A 22,741-nucleotide genomic window follows, 5' to 3' on the forward strand; every position below is an offset into this window, starting at 1 on the left:
TTGTTCATGAAGATGTAGATGAACGGGTCGACCACCGGACTGAGGTAGAGCAGCAGGTGAGACACCAGCTCCAGGTACCGCACCACGTCCCCGAAGGACAGCGCCCTCAGCAGGACGCTGACGATGAAGGGAGCGTACAGGACGGTGTAGTTGGCCCAGATGGCGCCGATCCCCAACACCGTCCTCCTGCGCTCCGGCGTTGGACGGTTGGACCTGGAGCAGGTCAGCGCTCGCCAGGAGTCCACGGCGAAGAAGAGGAGGAAGGGGAACGGGACGAGCAGAGCCACCGCAAACCACAAATCGTACTCCAGCATCGCCAGAGCCAGGACGCCCAGCGGCGCCGCCCACGCCGCCAAGGCCACCGCGGGGGAGCGGCGGACGCTGGCGCAGCAGCCGAGACACTGAGGGTAAACCACGGAGACGTGACGCTTCTGCGCTATGACGGACATCAGCGTGATGTTAGAGATGACGCCAAAGTAGAAGATGAAGTCAGTGGAGCTGGAGGAGACGACGCCGCTGTCCACTTCCTGGTCCACTTCCTGGTCCACTTCCTGGTCCACATTCTGGTTCGCGCGGGGACGACCCAAGAAACTGATGACGTCGGACACCAGGAGGAAAACGACGTGGATGGGAATTTTATTTCCTCCTGGAAAACACAAAGCGCAAGTCCGCATAGTTAGCAAAGTTAGCAAAGTTAGCATAGTAAGCAGAGTTAGCTGTTAGCGTTACTGAATCTTTACTGCCAACGTTTATCTCGTAGTACGTTGTTTTTAATGTATGAAATATCTCATACGTTGATTAAAATGTTTGAATGTATGAAATAACTTGTACGTTGTTTTTATGTATGAAATATCTCGTACGTTGTTTTTATGTATGAAATATCTCATACGTTGATTAAAATGTTTGAATGTATGAAATAACTTGTACGTTGTTTTTATGTATGAAATATCTCGTACGTTGTTTTTATGTATGAAATATCTTGTACGTTGTTTTATGTGTGGAATACCTCATACGTTGTTTTATGTATGAAATATCTCGTACGTTGTTTTAATGTATGAATTATCTCGTACGTAGTTTTATGTATGAAATATCGCGTACGTTGTTTTATGTATGAATTATCTTGTACGTTGTTTTAATGTATGAAATATCTTGTACGTTGTTTTAAATGTTTGAATGTATGAAATATCTCGTACGTTGTTTTATATAGGGAATACCTCGTACGTTGTTTTTATGTTTAAAATATATCGTACGTAGTTTTATGTATGAAATATCTCGTACGTAGTTTTATGTATGAAATATCTCGTACATTCTCCTGTGACACTAAAGTAGCCTAAATGTCTGAACACAAGGTCAACGTGATTTATCTGCTAAACCACGTTGACCTTGTGTTAGCGCCGACCTCTGGACGACCTCTGGACGACCTCTGCTCAGCTGTTCCTGTGTTTTGAGGACAAACCTGACGACAGATTCTTCAGAACGTAAATAGCCAGCGCGATGGCGGGCAGCCCCACGCTGAAGGTCAGCCAGTCGATCACCGTGGCGACCTGAGCCGCCGCAGATGTCGCGGTGGCGTTGGCGTTAGCGTTGGCGTTGGCGAGCGCGTGCACAGCTGTCGTCTGTGAGCGAGCGTCGGCCATGAGTCTATTTCTGTGATCAGCTGTTCACACGGGAGCTGCTGCAGCGATGATGACCACGCCGTTACTATGGAAACAAGGAGCAGAAATGTCCTCAACCACACACACACGGGTACATGTCATAACCTGAGGGGGCGCTGTTTGGAAAGTTACTTATGCAACCTTTAAATTAATGTCACTTTTAACCAGGTTTATGACACGTTCCAGTTCTAGTCGGAAGTTGGAATTTCATATTATTGTTAAAATTTTCCTTTGTAAACATGTTTGTGTACAGTGATATCACAGATGTTTACATTAAACATTATTTCCGAAGTCATTCCCGGTTCTGAGCTCCAATTTACGACATTAATGGAACGTGCAGCATTACAGTAACATTTAAAAACTTAAAAATACATAAAAACTATTTTTAAAAAGTATGAGCAAAACGTCTACCTACTGACTATTATGATGGTAAATGGATAAAAAAATTGATAAAAAATGGTAAAATGGATCATTTCCTGATTTTCAAAAATTCATGAAAATTATTCCTTAAAAGATTTGCAAATATTTTCAACACATCTTTGTTCAGGGCGATGCAGACTATTATGATGGTAAATTTCAAGTCATTCGGAGATACTTTTTGTTTTCAAGAAGAAAGTCAGTTCACTGTCAAAGTGCATCAGGGCAAATGGATCATTTACTTAATTTCAAAAATTCATGAAAAATATTCCTTAAGAGATTTGCAAATATTTTCAACAGATCCTTGTTCAGGGTGATGTCGACTATTATGATGGTGAATTACAAGTCATTCCGAGATACTTTTTGTTTTTGTGAAGAAAGTCAGTTCACTGTCAAAGTGCATCAGGGCAAATGGATAATTTCCTGATTTTTAAAAATTCATGAAAAATATTCCTTAAGAGATTTCCAAATATTTTCAACAGATCCTTGTTCAGGGCGATGTCGACTATTATGATGGTAAATTTCAAGTCTTTCTGAGATACTTTTTGTTTTCAAGAAGAAAGTCAGCTCACTGTCAAAGTGCATCAGGGCAAATGGATCATTTCATGAATTTCAAAAATTCATGAAAATTATTCCTTAAGAGGTTTGCAAATATTTTCAACAGATCCTTGTTCAGGGCGATGATAAATATTATGATGGTGAATTTCAAGTCATTCCGAGATACTTTTTGTTTTTGTGAAGAAAGTCAGTTCACTGTCAAAGTGCATCAGGGCAAATGGATCATTTACTTAATTTCAAAAATTCATGAAAAATATTCCTTAAGAGATTTGCAAATATTTTCAACTGATCCTTGTTCAGGGCGATGTCGACTATTATGATGGTAAATTTCAAGTCGTTCCGAGATACTTTTCGTTTTCGAGAAGAAAGTCAGTTCACTGTCAAAGTGCATCAATGATCCATCAGTGTTTCATCAACATCTAGCTACGCTAACGCTAATTGAAAATGAAAACATTTGCTTTGTGCCTTATGATGTTGCACAGTGTTTGTATTTTGTTAGCCCTACGCTAATGCTAATCGTAGCCTCGCTAGCTTACCTTTGGAAACAGGTTAGTACAGTTAGTATGTGTTTGCGTATTGGTGAATGGTCACCATGTTGTGCAGTGAACTGTGTGAACATGTCTCACCCACCATGAGCACGACCTCTTCACCTCCACACAGCACAGCTGCTGCTGATGAGCCTCAGTCTGTCTGGTGTCGCCTGATAAATCTGTGAAAATTAAAATTCCTCCAAAAAATGTGAAAATTAAGAATTCACACGATCAGGTCAAAGTCAACCCATATCCAACGGGTTAATCTGACAGACAGACATGTCTGTGACAGACAGAGAGACTGACACACACACACACACACACACACAGACAGAACTTTCCTCATAGATAGATGGTTTTATTCAGAGCTGATTTGAATATTTCATTTGCATAAACACTGACGACTTTATCTCTGAAACATTCATGTGTTCATCTTTATTTAAAGGAACCGTTCACCAATAATGGAGCAACAAGTAAAACTTTTGTCCTCAAGGTGGCGCTCAAAGTCAACTGTGTTTAGGACTCTTCAGTATAGTAGTATGTTGTATGTTGTCCTCTGAATGTGTCCTCTGTCCTCTGAATGTGTCCTCTGTCCTCTGAATGTGTCCTCTGTCCTCAGAATGTGTCCTCTGTCCTCTGAATGTGTCCTCTGTCCTCTGAATGTGTCCTCTGTCCTCAGAATGTGTCCTCTGTCCTCAGAATGTGTCCTCTGTCCTCTGAATGTGTCCTCTGTCCTCTGAATGTGTCCTCTGTCCTCTGAATGTGTCCTCTGTCCTCTGAATGTGTCCTCTGTCCTCAGAATGTGTCCTCTGTCCTCTGAATGTGTCCTCTGTCCTCAGAATGTGTCCTCTGTCCTCTGAATGTGTCCTCTGTCCTCAGAATGTGTCCTCTGTCCTCTGAATGTGTCCTCTGTCCTCAGAATGTGTCCTCTGTCCTCTGAATGTGTCCTCTGTCCTCTGAATGTGTCCTCTGTCCTCTGAATGTGTCCTCTGTCCTCAGAATGTGTCCTCTGTCCTCTGAATGTGTCCTCTGTCCTCTGAATGTGTCCTCTGTCCTCTGAATGTGTCCTCTGTCCTCTGAATGTGTCCTCTGTCCTCAGAATGTGTCCTCTGTCCTCTGAATGTGTCCTCTGTCCTCAGAATGTGTCCTCTGTCCTCTGAATGTGTCCTCTGTCCTCAGAATGTGTCCTCTGTCCTCTGAATGTGTCCTCTCTTGAGTATGTGACATTGTGACAGAATAAGTCAGCTGACCCAGTGCTGACTCCGCCCACTCACAGCTGATGAGAGTCAGGAGAAATGTGTTAATATCGCCCTCTACAGGCTGATTATTGAACTACAGGTTTGACATTTATTAGAACAACATTATAATGTTGTATATATATATATATATATATATATATTGTGTATACATATATATACACACATGCCCCCTCTCTCTCTCTCTCTCTCTCTCACACACACACACACACACACACACACACACACACACACACACGCCCCCTTTCTCTCTCTCACACACACTCACACACACACAAACACCCCTCTCTCTCTCTCTCTCTCTCTCTCTCACACACAAACACACACCCCTCACACACACACACTCCCCCTCTCTCTCTCACACACACACACACACACACACACACACACACACTCCCCCTCTCTCTCTCACACACACACACACACTCCCCCTCTCTCTCTCTCACACACACCCCCCCCCACACACACACACACACTCCCCCTCTCTCTCTCTCTCACACACACACACACACACACACACACACTCCCCCTCTCTCTCTCTCTCACACACACACACACACACACTCCCCCTCTCTCTCTCACACACACACACACACACACTCCCCCTCTCTCTCTCACACACACACACACACACACACACACACTCCCCCTCTCTCTCTCACACACACACACACACACACACACACACTCCCTCTCTCTCTCTCACACACACACACACACACACACACTCCCCCTCTCTCTCTCACACACACACACACACACACACACACACTCCCCCTCTCTCTCTCACACACACACACACACACACACACACACTCCCTCTCTCTCTCTCACACACACACACACACACACACACACTCCCCCTCTCTCTCTCACACACACACACACACACACTCCCCCTCTCTCTCTCACACACACACACACACTCCCCCTCTCTCTCTCACACACACACACACACACACACACACACACACTCCCCCTCTCTCTCTCACACACACACACACACACTCCCCCTCTCTCTCTCACACACACACACACACTCCCCCTCTCTCTCTCACACACACACACACACACACACACACACACACACTCCCCCTCTCTCTCTCACACACACACACACACACACACACACACACACACTCCCCCTCTCTCTCTCACACACACACACACACACTCCCCCTCTCTCTCTCACACACACACACACACACTCCCCCTCTCTCTCTCACACACACACACACACTCCCCCTCTCTCTCTCTCTCTCTCACACACACACACACACACTCCCCCTCTCTCTCTCACACACACACACACACACACACACACACACACTCCCCCTCTCTCTCTCACACACACACACACACACTCCCCCTCTCTCTCTCACACACACACACACACTCCCCCTCTCTCTCTCACACACACACACACACACACACACACACACACACTCCCCCTCTCTCTCTCACACACACACACACACACACACACACACACACACTCCCCCTCTCTCTCTCACACACACACACACACACTCCCCCTCTCTCTCTCACACACACACACACACACTCCCCCTCTCTCTCTCACACACACACACACACTCCCCCTCTCTCTCTCTCTCTCTCACACACACACACACACACTCCCCCTCTCTCTCTCACACACACACACACACTCCCCCTCTCTCTCTCTCTCTCTCACACACACACACACACACACACACTCAGTGGTCTCAGTGGTCAGTGTAGAGTGTTCGTCCACAGCAGCAGCAGCAGAGTGTGATCCTGTAATCTGTGACCTCTGACCTCTGACCTCTGTGACCTCTGTGACCTCTGTGACCCCTCCCCCTCCCTGTGGTCATGGCGGTGAACGTGGCCGGCGTGGTCGTCATGGTGATGTTTTATCTGCTGGTTCTCGGCGTCGGTGTTTGGGCTTCAGTGAAATCTCAACGAGAGGCGAAGAAAAGTCAAGGAGACAAAACTGAGATGATTCTGTTGGGAAACAGAGGAATTAACCTGCTGGTGGGAACCTTCACTATGACAGGTGAGGGGGGGGGGGGTAACCACTCACTCTCACACACCAAAGTCCATAGAGAAAACCAGTGATTTTAGCTCACAGGGACACAGGAGCTGCTGGTCCTCTGCTGCCTCGTGTGGTCACTTTGTGTCACTGAGGTCAATCTGAACAAAGATTTTCAAAAGCCGAATTGACAAAATCAGTCATTGTAAGTTAGTGATGGAGGCAGAAGTGGATCAACAACTCCTGTGAACTCCTGTGTCTCTGTGATGTTAAAATCACTGGTTTACTCTATGGACTTTGGTGTGGGAGAGTGAGTGACTTTGGTGTGGGAGAGTGAGTGACTTTGGTGTGGGAGAGTGAGTGACTTTGGTGTGGGAGAGCGAGTGACTTTGGTGTGGGAGAGTGAGCGACTTTGGTGTGAGAGAGTGGTTCACACAAAAAATCAGATTTTAGCCACTAAACAAAAGACTCACCTCACAATATCCACGTCAGTTAAAATCTACAGTATCTTAAGAACATGTTCACGTCTTTATCTCACTGTTAAACAGACTTTTCCTTGTGTAAACTGAAGTTTGTAAACCACTCACTCTCCCACACCAAAGTCACTCACTCTCCCACACCAAAGTCCATAGAGAAAACCAGTGATTTTAACATCACAGAGACACAGGAGTTCACAGGAGTTGTTGATCCACTGCTGCCTCCATCACTAACTTACGATGAGTTGTTTTTGTGAATTCGGCTTTCGAAAATCTTAATTTATATTTATTTAAGTGACACAAAGTGACCACACGAGGCAGCAGAGGACCAGCTATGTCCCTGTGAGCTAAAATCACTGGTTTTCTCTATGGACTTTGGTGTGGGAGAGTGAGTGTTTCCGTCTCTGTGTGTTCACAGAGACGTTAAAGTCATTTCACTGCTGTGGTTTTGTCGGGGTCGTGTGTCGTCGTGACCCTAAAATAAGACACGTGTTTGTGCACTGAGGCTCTCAGGTGTCTGTGTGTGTGTGTGTGTGTGTGTGTGTGTGTGTGTGTGTGTGTGTGTGTGTGTGTGTGTGTGTGTGTGTGAGAGAGTGTGAGCAAACAAGTGCTCAAACTTTCATCAGGTTTATGTTGTAGCTCTGACTGACACCTGTACAATTGTTATAACACACACACTCAACTGTGTTTGTGTGTGTGTGTGTGTGTGTGTGTGTCACAGCCACATGGGTCGGTGGTGGCTTCATCGTGGGAACAGCAGAAGCCGTCTATAATCCGTCTATGGGTCTAATCTGGGCCGTGATGCCGATCACTGCAACTGTGTGTTTCATCATAGGTGAGAGTTTCACACTCACATGACACACACACACACACACACACACACACACACACACACACACACACAGACAAACACACTAACAGAGACACACACACAAACACAAACACACACAGACACATACACAGACAAACACACTAACAGAGACACACAAACACAAACACACACACAGACAAACACACACACACAGACAAACACACTAACAGACACACACAAACACAAACACACACACAGACAAACACACTAACAGACACACACACACAAACACACACACACAGACACACACACACACACACACACACACACAAACAGACACACAAACAGACACACAGATGGACAAAAACACAAACAAACACACAAAAACACAAACAAACACACAAAAACACAAACAAAAACACAAACAAACACACAAACACACAAACAGACACACAAACAGACACGCAGATGGACAAAAACACAAACAAACACACAAAAACACAAACAAACACAAAAACACAAACAAAAACACAAACAAACACACAAACACACAATCAGACACACAAACAAACACAGACACACAGACAGACAAAAACACAAACAAACACACAAAAACACAAACAAACACACTAACAAACACACAAACAGACACACAGACACACAAACAAACAAACACACAAACACACAAACACAAACAGACACACAAACAGACAAAAACACAAACAGACACACAAACAAACAAACACACAAACACAAACAGACACACAAACAGACAAAAACACAAACAGACACACAAACAAACAAACACACAAACACAAACAGACACACAAACAGACAAAAACACAAACAGACACACAAACAAACACACTAACAAACACACAAACACACAAACAAACTCTTTATTCTGACGTCCTCAAAATAATTGTGTTGTTAGTAAATATGTTGATAATCTGAGTGTTAATCTGAACAGTAATGTAGATTATTATTAAAGCAGAGATTATTTTATCTTCAGGATTAAACTTTAAAAGTCTGTTTATTTTCAGGAGGAGTTTTCTTCGCTGAACCGATGAGGAAAAACAAATATGTGACGATGATGGATCCATTTATGACTAAATATGGAAGAATCCCAACAGCTGCTCTGTCATTGGTCTGTTTAATCTCTGAGATTATGTGGGTGACAGGAACTCTGATAGGATTAGGTAAGACTGTGTGTGTGTGTGTGTGTGTGTGTGTGTGTGTGTGTGTGTGTGTGTGTGTGTGTGTGTGAGAGTGTGTCGCTCTTTGCTGAGGTGTTGAGTGAATTATGAGTCACAACAGATACTGCTGTTACTGGAAGATTCCACTAGGGGGCGAACCACTTTATCTTCACTAATAGACAGACTTTAACAACAGGAAACTGAAGTTTGTAAACCACTCACTCTCCCACACCAAAAGCCCATAGAGAAAACCAGTGATTTTAGCTCACAGGGACACAGGAGCTGCTGTGAGAGTGAGTGACTTTGGTGTGGGAGAGTGAGTGGTGATTTATTAGATTAGTCTTATGTTCAGTGGCTAAAGTGAGTTTTCCCTGACGTCGTCTGCGGCAGCTGAAGGTCGACATGACATGAAGTGTGTGCGTGTGTGTGTGTGTGTGTGTGTGTGTGTGTGTGTGTGTGTGTGTGTGTGTGTGTTGACAGGTGTCACCATGAGTGTGATCCTGGACTTGTCGTACAGCGTCAGTATCTGGATCTCTGCAGCTGTCGCCATCACCTACACTCTGATGGGAGGTCTTTACTCTGTTGCCTACACTGACATCATACAGCTCATCCTCATCTTCATCAGCCTGGTGAGTCACACAGCGCCCCCTGCTGCCTCCACAGTCACCATGCACGCTGTTTCACTCTGTTGTTGTTGTTGTTGTTGTGTGTCAGTGGCTGTGCGTCCCCTTTGCTCTGATGAGTCCTGCCGTGTTCGACATCAGAGAGACGGCGTCAAACTTCACCTTCCAGCCTCCGTGGGTCGGCAGCCTGGAGACGGACAGAGTCTGGAGGTGGATCGACAACTTCCTGCTGCTGGTAATGAACGGAACAGCAAACGCCTGCATCAAAGTCCATAGAGAAAACCAGTGATTTTAACTCACGGGGACACAGGAGCTGCTGTGTCGACTGCTGCCTCGTGTGGTCACTTTGTGTCACTGAAATAAATGTAAATGAAGATTTTCAAAAGCCGAATTAACAAAAATCAGTCATTGTAAGTTAGTGATGGAGGCAGCAGTGGATCAACAACTCCTGTGAACTCCTGTGTCTCTGTGATGTTAAAATCACTGATTTACTCTATGATCTTTGGTGTGGGAGAGTGAGTGGTTTACAAACTTCAGTTTAACACAAGGAAAAGTCTGTTTAACAGTGAAATAAAGACGTGAACGTGTTCTTAAGATACTGTAGACTTAAACTGACGTAGATATTATGAGCTAAATTTTTTATTTTATTATGTTTAAGGCTGTTGTCGGACAGGAGACTGAGGACAACGACACACTAAGACCTGAACCACCAAAAAAAATAAAAATAATAATTATAATAAAAAAAAAATAATAATAATAATAATAATTAATTAATTAATTAATTAATTAATTAATTATTTATTTATTTATTTATTTAATTAATTAAAAACGTATTTAATTATTTATTTAAATAAACAATTAATTACTTATTTGATTAAATAAATAAACAAATGATTAATTATTTAATTAATTAAGTAACTAATTTAATACATAAATAAATAAATAATTACTTACTTAATTAATTAATTAATTAATTAATTAAATAAATAAATATATAAACAAACAATTAATGAATAAATTAAATAAATATATAAACAATTAATTAATTAAACAAATATATAAACAATTAATTAATTAAATAAATTAAAAAAATCCATCCATCATCTCAGTTGACAATGGGTGATGGACGGGTCACACCCTGGACAGTTCTTAACAAATAAATAAATAAATAAATAAATAAATAAATAAATAAAAATAAACTGAGAAGAAATAATCATCTGCAAACTTGTCTAACTCTTGTCTTACTTCTTATTTCCTGAGGGTTTGGGGAACTTGGGTCTGCAGAACTTCCACCAGAGGACGCTGTCCGCCGCGTCCTCGTCCACCGCCAAGATCACCTGCTTCGCCGCCGCCTTCATCGTCCCCACGTTGGGGATCCCGCCCATCCTCATCGGAGCAGCCGCTGCGTCCACAGGTCAGGAGTCTGATCACGTGACGTCATGAAATCACACGGTTTCACCATCTCTGTGTCTGCGTCACGTGACCTTCTCCTCAGATTGGAACATGACCTCGTACGGTTCTCCGTCTCCATTTGACCGCGGTCAGACGAGTCTGGTCCTGCCGCTGGTGCTGCAGCATCTCACGCCCACATACGTCTCCATCGTCGGCATCGGGGCGGTGGCCGCCGCCGTGATGTCATCAACAGACTCCGCCCTGTTGTCTGCGGCGTCCATCTTCACCGCCAACATCTACAAGCCCGTCCTGAGGACGCAGGTGAGGAAGAGGCGCACACAGGAACCACTCACTCTGCCACACCAAAGCCCACAGAGAAAACCAGTGATTCTAGCTCACGGGGACACAGGAGCTGCTGGTCCTCTGCTGCCTCGTGTGGACACTTTGTGTCACTGAGGTTAATCTGAATGGAGTTTTTGTAGAAGCCGAATTTTACAGAACACACGAGAAGTTAGTGATGGAGGCAGAAGTGGATCAACTCCTGTGAACTCCTGTGTCTCTGTGATGTTAAAATCACTGGTTTACTCTATGGACTTTGGTGTGGGAGAGTGAGTGACTTTGGTGTGGGAGAGTGAGTAGCTTTGGTGTGGGAGAGTGAGTGACTTTGGTGTGGGAGAGTGAGTGACTTTGGTGTGGGAGAGTGAGTAGCTTTGGTGTGGGAGAGTGAGTGACTTTGGTGTGGGAGAGTGAGTGACTTTGGTGTGGGAGAGTGAGTGACTTTGGTGTGGGAGAGTGAGTAGCTTTGGTGTGGGAGAGTGAGTGACTTTGGTGTGGGAGAGTGAGTGACTTTGGTGTGGGAGAGTGAGTAGCTTTGGTGTGGGAGAGTGAGTGACTTTGGTGTGGGAGAGTGAGTGACTTTGGTGTGGGAGAGTGAGTGGCTTTGGTGTGGGAGAGTGAGTAGCTTTGGTGTGGGAGAGTGAGTGACTTTGGTGTGGGAGAGTGAGTGACTTTGGTGTGGGAGAGTGAGTAGCTTTGGTGTGGGAGAGTGAGTGACTTTGGTGTGGGAGAGTGAGTGACTTTGGTGTGGGAGAGTGAGTGGCTTTGGTGTGGGAGAGTGAGTAGCTTTGGTGTGGGAGAGTGAGTGACTTTGGTGTGGGAGAGTGAGTGACTTTGGTGTGGGAGAGTGAGTGACTTTGGTGTGGGAGAGTGAGTGACTTTGGTGTGGGAGAGTGAGTGACTTTGGTGTGGGAGAGTGAGTGACTTTGGTGTGGGAGAGTGAGTGACTTTGGTGTGGGAGAGTGAGTGGCTTTGGTGTGGGAGAGTGAGTGACTTTGGTGTGGGAGAGTGAGTGACTTTGGTGTGGGAGAGTGAGTGACTTTGGTGTGGGAGAGTGAGTGACTTTGGTGTGGGAGAGTGAGTAGCTTTGGTGTGGGAGAGTGAGTGACTTTGGTGTGGGAGAGTGAGTGACTTTGGTGTGGGAGAGTGAGTGACTTTGGTGTGGGAGAGTGAGTGACTTTGGTGTGGGAGAGTGAGTGACTTTGGTGTGGGAGAGTGAGTGACTTTGGTGTGGGAGAGTGAGTAGCTTTGGTGTGGGAGAGTGAGTGACTTTGGTGTGGGAGAGTGAGTAGCTTTGGTGTGGGAGAGTGAGTGACTTTGGTGTGGGAGAGTGAGTGACTTTGGTGTGGGAGAGTGAGTAGCTTTGGTGTGGGAGAGTGAGTGACTTTGGTGTGGGAGAGTGAGTGACTTTGGTGTGGGAGAGTGAGTAGCTTTGGTGTGGGAGAGTGAGTGACTTTGGTGTGGGAGAGTGAGTGACTTTGGTGTGGGAGAGTGAGTAGCTTTGGTGTGGGAGAGTGAGTGACTTTGGTGTGGGAGAGTGAGTAGCTTTGGTGTGGGAGAGTGAGTGACTTTGGTGTGGGAGAGTGAGTGACTTTGGTGTGGGAGAGTGAGTGACTTTGGTGTGGGAGAGTGAGTGACTTTGGTGTGGGAGAGTGAGTGACTTTGGTGTTGGAGAGTGAGAGACTTTGGTGTGGGAGAGTGAGTGACTTTGGTGTGGGAGAGTGAGTGACTTTGGTGTGAGAGAGTGAGTGACTTTGGTGTGGGAGAGTGAGTGACTTTGGTGTGGGAGAGTGAGTGACTTTGGTGTGAGAGAGTGAGTGACTTTGGTGTGGGAGTGTGAGTGACTTTGGTGTGGGAGAGTGAGTGACTTTGGTGTGAGAGAGTGAGTGACTTTGGTGTGGGAGAGTGAGTGTCTTTGGTGTGAGAGAGTGAGTGACTTTGGTGTGGGAGAGTGAGTGACTTTGGTGTGAGAGAGTGAGTGACTGGTGTGGGAGAGTGAGTGACTTTGGTGTGGGAGAGTGAGTGACAACAGTGGATCAACAACTCCTGTGTGTATGTGATGTTAAAATCACTGGTTTTCTCTATGGACTTTGGTGTGGGAGAGTGATTCACTAAAAGAAACAGATTTAAGCCACGAAACAAAAGACTAAATAATATCCACGTCATATTAAGTCTACATTATGTTAGGGACATGTTCACAGACTTTGACAACAGGAAACTGAAGTTTGTAAACCACTCACTCTCCCACACCAAAGCCCATAGAGAAAATCTGTGATTTTAGCTCACAGGGACACAGGAGCTGCTGGTCTACTGCTGCCTCGTGTGGTCACTTTAATAAATATAAATATATAATATATAATAAATATAAATTAATTTTCAAAAGCCGAATTTACTAAATCAGTGATTGTAACTCAGTGATGGAGGCAGCAGTGGATCAACAACTCCTGTGAACTCCTGTGTCTCTGTGATGTTAAAATCACTGATTTACTCTATGGACTTTGGTGCAGGGAGAGTGAGTGGTTTACAAACCATGGTGGCTCAGTGAAAAACAGATTTTAGCCACAAAACAACATCAGTTTAAGTCTACGATGTCTTAAGAACATGTTCACGTCTTTATTTCACTGTTACACAGACTTTTCCTTGTGCAAACTGAAGTTTGTAAACCACTCACTCTCCCACACCAAAGTCCATAGAGTAAACCAGTGATTTTAACATCACAGAGACACAGGAGTTCACAGGAGTTGTTGATCCACTGCTGCCTCCATCACTAACTTCTCGTGTGTGTTCTGTAAAATTCGGCTTCTGAAAAACTTCCCTCAGATTAACTCCAGTGACACAAAGTGACCACACGAGGCAGCAGTGGAGCAGCAGCTCCTGTGTCCCTGTGAGCTAAAATCACTGGTTTTCTCTCTGGACTTTGGTGTGGGAGAGTTAGTTCGAAACTAACCCTTTAATAGTCACAGATAATGATAATAATAATAATAAGTGTGTTTGTGTTCAGGCGTCACAGCAGGAGGTTCAGTGGGTGATCCGGGCCTCGGTGGTTCTGGTGGGTTTGGCGGGAACGTCGCTGACCTTCCTTGACAACAGTGTCCTGATGATCTGGATCCTCCGCTCCGACCTCACCTACACACTCATGCTGCCGCAGCTCGTCTGCGTCCTCTTCTTCGACGTCTCCAACGGCTACGGCGCGGTGGCGGGCGGCGCCGCCGGCATGCTGCTGCGCCTGCTGAGCGGCGAGCCGCAGCTGGGGATCCCGCCCGTCATCCACTTCCCAGGATGCACTCTGGTGGACGGCGTCTACGTGCAGCAGTCCCCCGTCAGGACCATCTGCATGCTGACGGCCGTGGCGGCCATTTTGTTCTTCTCCTTCCTGTCGTCGCTGCTTTTCAACAAAAACCTGATTTCTGACAAATGGGACGTTTTTAACGTGAAGGCGCAGAAAACGCCGCAGACGCAAGGTGGCGCCAAACCTGATGCCGACGAGCCGTTTGAACTCACGACAGAATTAAGCTGTTAAAGGAACATTTGTGATGTTTGTGATGTTTTAACCATGAAGAACATTCAGCTGTGAATCCATGTTACATACTGCACCTTTAAAGCTGAGACATTTTATCACATGAAATATCTGTGTGTTTGTAATGTTACACTCACTGTGCTGTGAGCGCCCCCTGTAGACAGAGCAAAGAAGTGTGTAAACCACTCACTCTCCCACACCAAAGCCCGTAGAGAAAATCAGTGATTTTAGCATCACAGGGACACAGGAGGCTGTTGCCTCGTGTGGTCACTTTGTGTCACTGAAATATGTTTAAATTAAATATTTTAAAAGAATAAGACGTTTGAACTCAGTGATGGAGGCAGCAGTGGATCAACAACTCCTGTGAACTCCTGTGTCTCTGTGATGTTAAAATCACTGATTTTCTCTATGGGCTTTGGTGTGGGAGAGTGAGTGAATTTGGTGTGGGTTCTTTCGAGTGAATAAAAATAGATTTTAGCCAAATAACAAAATACTTGCTTCATAAAATCCACGTCAGTTTAAGTCTACGACGTCTTTGAGAACACGTTCACGTCTTTATTTCACTGTTAGACAGACTTTTCCTTGTGTAAACTGAAGTTTGTAAACCACTCACTCTCCCACACCAAAGTCCATAGAGAAAACCAGTGATTTTAACATCACATACACATACACACACACACACACACACAGGAGTTGTTGATCCACTGCTGCCTCCATCAAATTTACTATTTTGTCTCTTCGGCTTTTGAAAATATTAATTTATATTTATTTAAGTGACACAAAGTGACCACACGAGGCAGCAGTAGACCAGCAGCTCTGATTTTCTCTGTGGACTTTGGTGTGGGAGAGTGAGCGATTCCTGCGTCAACAAAAACAAAGTTTATTATCGTTCTCATTATAATTATGATAACTATTATCTATTAAATCCTGACACTGAAAGTTGTCACAATAAGATAAAATGATGTAAATTGACATATTTCTGTGGCTTAATAAAGAAAATCATTTTCATGACAAAGACTTTATATCATTATTATTATTATTATTTAAACGTCTTTGATAAAACATAAATATTTGAACCACTGGATTATGTGGGATTATAAACAAACAACAACAAAGAGAAAGTTAAAGTGACATGTTTTCATGTTGAGCTGAATGTGTAAAAAAGAAGAAAGAAAATAATAATAATAAAAAAAGATAAATTATATGAATAAAATAAATCTGAAGATTGTGTTGAACAAACACCACACTTTGTTTTCCTTCTTTACACTTTATTTATTACATAGTAAAAAGTACATTACCTTTCATTTATATATATATATTTTATATATATATATATATATGTACACGTATTATATTCATGTTCATCATAATTAACGATTTCTCCAAATATTCCCGTTCATCCAATAATAATAATAATAATAATAATAATAATAATAATGATAACGATGATGACGTCGACGTTTGTGTCGCGATTTAACTTAAAAAATAAAAATAATCCGACTTCTTCCAACTGGAGTCAAATCAGGTCACGTGACGGATTAAAGGGACAGTTGTGTTTTTGTTTAAGTCTTTGTTAAAGTCAGCTGACGGAGGAGGAAAAACTACTGCGATGTCAATCACTCACTCTCTCACACCAAAGCCCATAGAGAAAACCAGTGATTTTAGCTCACGGGGACACAGGAGCTGCTGGTCCTCTGCTGCCTCGTGTGGTCACTTTGTGTCACTTTAATAAATATAAATTAAGATTTTCAAAAGCCGAATTGACAAAATCAAACGTTGTAAGTTAGTGATGGAGGCAGCAGTGGATCAACAACTCCTGTGAACTCCTGTGTCTCTGTGATGTTAAAATCACTGGTTTACTCTATGGACTTTGGTGTGGGAGAGTGAGTGGTTCTCAAACCATGGAGGCTCAATGAAAAACAGGTTTTAGCCACGAAACAATGTCAGTTTAAGTCTAAGACGTCTTTAAGAACGTGTTCACGTCTTTATTTCACTGTTAGACAGACTTTTCCAACAGGAAACTGAAGTTTGTAAACCACTCACTCTCCCACACCAAAGTCCAAAGAGAAAACCAGTGATTTTAACATCACAGAGACACAGGAGTTCACAGGAGTTGTTGATCCACTGCTGCCTCCATCACTAACTTACAATGACTTATTCTGTAAAATTCGGCTTTTAAAAACCTTTAGATTAACCTCAGTGACACAAAGTGACCACACGAGGCAGCAGTAGACCAGCAGCTCCTGTGAGCTAAAATCACTGTTTTTCTCTATGGACTTTGGTGTAGAAGAAAACGAGCGTTACTTAGTTACAAAAATAAAAATACGGACACTTTTTTTTTTCCTTCATTACCGTAAAGAAAGAAAAAGTACAAAAAATGTTGTAATGTTACAAAATAAATTGTTTGCAGATATTTAGAATTTGTGGCGATTCGTCCAGTGTCGCGTTATCGGCTCTGGAGTTTTCATCGTTAACTTTTGCTCACGCTGTTTTTTTCTCACGTTTCGACCACGACTTTTGTTCAGCGAAGAAGAAAATTCACGAAAATCAGAGCATTCTTTAGTTTTCGTCCTTTAATCTCTGAACGTCGCGGGAAAAACACGATCATTTTTCGTTTATGACACAAACAAAGTAAATAAATAACATTGCGGGAGAATTCTGTGATTTTGTTCCAATAATAAAAGACGACGCAGACTTCTGTCTTTTCCTCTTTGACCCTCCCAACATCCGATAATTTGCTTTTATGACGTCATGTTTGTTTATTTTCACAATTTCACAATAACGTTGTGAATAGAAAACGACTTAAGTCCGAAAAATTGTGACTTTAGGTTTCTTTTGTGTTCGTTCGGTAAAATGTCGGAACACCTGACGCTGACTCCGCCTCTTTCTCCCAGTGGCACTTTTTAATTATTATTTCAACTTTTTGGTCCTTAAATAACAAGTTTACGTAAATATTTGTTTTTACTTAATGTCGTCGGACTGAACGTGAAAATCATCACAACTGTTCGCGTTTTAACGTCTTTTATTCTTAAGGAGAGAGATAACGGTGACTCAGCGTTTCTGTCATAAATCACCTGCAGGACAATCACAAAATAAAGTTATACGTCATGATTCCTCTGTCCACCATTTTGTTTTTTTCTGTCCACCATTTTGTTTTCTCTCTTCTAAGAGCAGGATTATTTCAGAGCCGTTCACCGTTTCCTCGCCGACACATCACGTTCACGTAGACGCCACGTTCACGCAACGTCAGCGCAACGTTCCCACCACATTAACACCACATTCACGCTACATGCGTACAACATTCGCGCCACGTTAGCGCAACGCTCATGGAACGTTCACGCCACGTTGACTGTATATTCACGCCACATTAACGCACCATTCACGTGACACTCACACCATGTTCACAGACCATTCGTGCAACATTCACACCACATTAACGCAACATTCACACCGCGCTGACGCAACATTCTTGGAACGCTAATACCACGTTGACGGCAAATGAATGCGACTTTCACACCACGTTCACGCCACATCAACGCACCGTTCACGCAAAGTTCACGCAACGTTCACGCCGCTCCTCACATTTGGCCTTGGTGTATTTATTTCTTAATGACTGCATGATGATGATGATGTTTATCGTCCCTGGCGTTTAAATGTAATTCATATTTCGTAGAGAGTTCGTAGAGAGTTCGTAGAGAGTTCGTAGAGAGTTTGTAGAGAGATCGTAGAGGACGCACTGATTTCCTGATGAAGTCTCACTGTATCCCAAACATCAGAGGACGATGTCACTGTCTCATGTTTGTCCACAAGAAGAAGAAAAAGACAAAAACAGCAGCAGCGTGGTCAGGTGACCTCTGGTGGTCATGTGACCTCTGGTGGTCATGTGACCTCGCTAACACAACTATTCCTTTAAAATTGGATGCGTCACATAATCCCGAGTAAAAACCTTCCAGCTGCTGCAGAGGGGGGCGTGTCATGAGGGGTGGTGGGGGCGTGTCATGAGGGTGGTGGGGGCGTGTCTCTTACTTGACCCCGTCACACGGACTCGTGGCTCTGGGACCAGAGAGCAGCGGGACGGGGGAGGTGGCCTCGATGAGGGCGGGGTTAAGGATGATTGGCAGGGACATGGGCGGGACGCCCACCTGCAGCGGAGACGCCAGCGGCTGCAGGATGAGAGGGGACACGGAGGCGGGGACAGAGGACGGACGCTCTGGTCCTGGACGAGACAGACACAGGAGGACAATAAAGGACATGTTTGACATCAAAGGACATTTTTGACATGAAAGGACATGTTTGACGATAAAGGACATGTTTAACACTAAAGGACATGTTTGACATGAAAAGACAATAAAGGACATGTTTGACATGAAAGGACAATAAAGGACATGTTTGACAAAGGACATGTTTGATGATAAAGGACATGTTTTTGACGATAAAGGACGTTTGACATCAAAGGACAATAAAGGACATGTTTGACACTAGAGGAAATATTTGACAATAAAGGACATGTTTGACATCAAAGGACAATAGAGGACATGTTTGATGATAAAGGACATGTTTTTGACGATAAAGGACGTTTGAGATCAAAGGACAATAAAGGACATGTTTGACATCAAAGGACAATAAAGGACATGTTTGATGATAAAGGACATGTTTTTGACGATAAAGGACGTTTGACATCAAAGGACAATAAAGGACATGTTTGACACTAGAGGACATATTTGACAATAAAGGACAATTGACATCAACGGACACTAAAGGACATGTTTGACATCAAAGGACATATTTGACGATAAATGACATGTTTGACAAAGGACAATAAAGGACATGTTTGACAAAGGACACTAAAGGACATGTTTGACACTAAAGGACATGTTTGACAATAAAGGACATGTTTGACAAAGGACACTAAAGGACATGTTTGACACTAAAGGACATGTTTGACACTAAAGGACATATTTGACATCAAAGGACATGTTTAACATCAAAGGACACTAAAGGACGTTTGAAGATAAAGGACATGTCTGACGTGTCCTCACCTGTGCTGATGATGCTCTGCTGTGGAGACGCCGGTCTGCTGTTGGACGTCTGCGTCTCAGGAGGAGACGCCGGGACAGTGAGCGGGGACGGTGGGTGAGCGGGAGGTGGAGACGCCCGAGGAGACGGTGGACTAGCGGCAGCAGGAGGTGGAGACGCTGCCTCTGGTGGTGGTGGAGGACTGGGGACTGGGTCTGAAAGTGAGGAGGACACAGAGTTAACACACACACACACAGGTGTGTTACAGGGACAGTGTGGTGAGACGTCCTCTGTGAGACGTCCTCTGTGGACCTGTGATGACGGTCTGTTTGAAGAGCTCCTCCCTCAGGTGAGGCAGGAAACAGACAATTCTCTCCCACGTGATCTCCCACAGGTCTGAGTATCCCGTCCTGGAGTCTGCGCTGTGGAAGATCCCAGCTGTGTCCATGACCAGGAGCATGTTCTTCAGGGACTCTGGGATGGCTTCAAGCTGAGGGACAACATCAGAGACAACATCAGAGACATCAGAGACAACATCAGAGACATCAGAGACAACATCAGGGACAACAACAGAGACAACACCAGAGACATCAGGGACGACATCAGAGACAACATCAGGGACAACATCAGGGACAACATGAGAGACAACATCACAGACAACATCACAGACAACATCACAGACAACATCAGAGACAACATCAGAGACATCATCAGGGACAACATCACAGACAACATCACAGACAACATCAGAGACAACATCAGGGACAACATCAGAGACAACATCAGGGACAACATCAGAGACAACAAAGACAACATCAGAGAGAACATCAGAGACATCATCAAAGAGAATATCGGAGATCAGAGACAACATCAAAGACATTATCACAACATCAGAGACAACATCAAAGACATCATCAGAGACGACATCAGAAACATCACAGACATCAAAGACAACATCATTGATATCAGAGCATTATCAAAGACACACAACATCAGAGACATCCAAGACGTAATCAGAGACATTGTGTGTGTGTGTGTCCTCACCAGTAAGTCACTAGAGCCTGCGTGCATGTATTTGTCCATGAAGTCCAGGATGGTCAACCAGAGAGCAGCGAAGGTGGGGAGAGACAGCAGAGGAGACAAGTGCTGGAGGAAGACCTGGACAACAGTGAGGACAATGGTGAGGACAACAGTGAGGACAACAGTGAGTTCACGTTGTTATTTGTCAAATAAACAACAACATTTTGAGTTTTAAACACGTTTTTACGACAGGTTCATCATCATAAATGTTCCTGACCTTTGACAGCAGAGTGCAGCCTCTCATCCTCGTCTCTTCCATCCCTCCAACGTCAGCAGGACTGATGTTGTCCAACAGCTTCGTCAGCAGAGGAAAGAGAACCTGAGGACACACACACACACACACACACACACACACACACACACACACACACACACACACACACACACACACACACACACAGTTTAATGTAAACTACTCACACACTCACACACACACACACACACACTCACAGACTCTTCTTCTTCTTCTCACCTTATTGAAACACGACTCCCACTCTGCTGCGTCCAGTGTCTGCAGGTCGTGAACCAGCAGCGCCCTCTGGAGGTAAGTGAGAGCCTGCATACGCACCTGTCTCCTGGCATCACAGCAGAGCCACGCTATACCTGCAGGGGGAGCAACAACACTGTAAGGAGGAGGAGGAGGAGAGGAGGAGAGAGGAGGAGGGGGAGGAGGAGGGGGAGGAGGAGGAGGAGGAGGAGAGAGGAGGAGAGGAGGAGAGGAGAGGAGAGGAGGAGCTAGAGGGAGAAGAAGAAGACGAGGTAGAGGGAGAGGGAGGAGGAGGAGAGGAGAGGAGGAGAAAACGAGGGAGAAGGTGGAGAAGAAGATGAGGGAGAAGGAGAAGAAGAAGACGAAGGAGAAGGAGACGAGGGAGAAGGAGGAGAAGAAGATGAGGGAGAAGGAGGAGAAGACAAGGGAGAAGGAGAAGAAGAAGATGAGGGAGAAGGAGAAGAAGACGAGGGAGAAGGAAAAGAAGAAGATGAGGGAGAAGGAGAAGAAGACGAGGGAGAAGGAGAAGAAGAAGATGAGGGAGAAGGAGAAGAAGACGAGGGAGAAGGAGGAGAAGAAGAAGATGAGGGAGAAGGAGAAGAAGAAGACGAGGGAGAAGGAGAAGAAGACGAGGGAGAAGGAGAAGAAGAAGATGAGGGAGAAGGAGAAGAAGAAGACGAGGGAGAAGGAGGAGAAGAAGATGAGGTAGAGGGAGGAGAAGAAGACGAGGGAGAAGGAGAAGAAGAAGAGGGAGAAGGAGGAGAAGAAGATGAGGGAGAAGGAGAAGAAGAAGACGAGGGAGAAGGAGGAGAAGAAGATGAGGTAGAGGGAGGAGAAGAAGACGAGGGAGAAGGAGAAGAAGAAGAGGGAGAAGGAGGAGAAGAAGATGAGGGAGAAGGAGAAGAAGAAGACGAGGGAGAAGGAGAAGAAGAAGAGGGAGAAGGAGGAGAAGAAGATGAGGTAGAGGGAGGAGAAGAAGACGAGGGAGAAGGAGAAGAAGACGAGGGAGAAGGAGAAGAAGAAGATGAGGGAGAAGGAGAAGAAGAAGACGAGGGAGAAGGAGAAGAAGAAGAAGAAGATGGGGGAGAAGGAGGAGGAGAATAAGAGGTAGATGAGGAGAAGAATCCCTATTGTCACCTTGCAGTAATGGACACCAGCAGCTGCTCCACAGAGTCCGGGCGTCAGCCTCGATCTTCTTGCCTGCAGTCTGTAGGTGGCGCTGTTCCTCTGCCCAGGAGCTGTAGATGCTAGCAGCACGAGTGTGAAGAGTGTGCATGAGGTCCAACAGCTGAAGACACACACACACACACACACACACACACACACACACAGACATACTTTAGTCAGTGACACGACGGTCCACTGAGGAGTGGACAG

General features: G+C 44.6%; 2 protein-coding genes across 4 annotated transcripts in view; one reads left to right on the forward strand and one right to left on the reverse strand.

The window, feature by feature from the left end:
• The first annotated feature begins 6,112 nt into the window (after positions 1–6,112).
• LOC310933747 (high-affinity choline transporter 1-like) overlaps positions 6,113–22,741 on the forward strand; it is a 180,968-nt gene continuing 164,339 nt past the window's right edge. Inside the window, exons 1-8 of one of the 2 annotated variants that reach the window (XR_014592959.1) lie at positions 6,113–6,454; positions 7,628–7,741; positions 8,761–8,916; positions 9,394–9,542; positions 9,628–9,771; positions 10,797–10,950; positions 11,032–11,249; positions 14,266–15,473. Coding sequence is in view for 1 of the 2 variants with exons in the window: in XM_083897311.1 (XP_083753437.1) it covers positions 6,271–6,454; positions 7,628–7,741; positions 8,761–8,916; positions 9,394–9,542; positions 9,628–9,771; positions 10,797–10,950; positions 11,032–11,249; positions 14,266–14,784 (1,638 nt within the window). In the remaining variant the exon portion in view is untranslated. Of the gene's footprint in view, positions 6,455–7,627; positions 7,742–8,760; positions 8,917–9,393; positions 9,543–9,627; positions 9,772–10,796; positions 10,951–11,031; positions 11,250–14,265; positions 15,942–22,741 lie in introns of those variants that run through there. The other variant, XM_083897311.1, reaches the window with a different exon arrangement.
• Positions 16,127–22,741, reverse strand: part of gbf1 (golgi brefeldin A resistant guanine nucleotide exchange factor 1) — a 69,204-nt gene continuing 62,589 nt past the window's right edge. For both annotated transcript variants that reach the window (XM_083897296.1, XM_083897295.1), the window contains exons 34-40: positions 22,502–22,652; positions 21,350–21,480; positions 21,095–21,196; positions 20,842–20,955; positions 20,110–20,287; positions 19,821–20,012; positions 16,127–18,997 (exon numbers count right to left, since the gene is read on the reverse strand). In XM_083897296.1, the coding sequence (XP_083753422.1) occupies positions 18,804–18,997; positions 19,821–20,012; positions 20,110–20,287; positions 20,842–20,955; positions 21,095–21,196; positions 21,350–21,480; positions 22,502–22,652 (1,062 nt within the window). In that variant the 3' untranslated portion in view covers positions 16,127–18,803. The remainder of the gene's footprint in view (positions 18,998–19,820; positions 20,013–20,109; positions 20,288–20,841; positions 20,956–21,094; positions 21,197–21,349; positions 21,481–22,501; positions 22,653–22,741) is intronic.

Source organism: Microchirus variegatus, assembly GCF_963457635.1.
Source record: "Microchirus variegatus genome assembly, chromosome: 11".
NCBI classification, from domain to species: Eukaryota; Metazoa; Chordata; class Actinopteri; order Pleuronectiformes; family Soleidae; genus Microchirus; species Microchirus variegatus.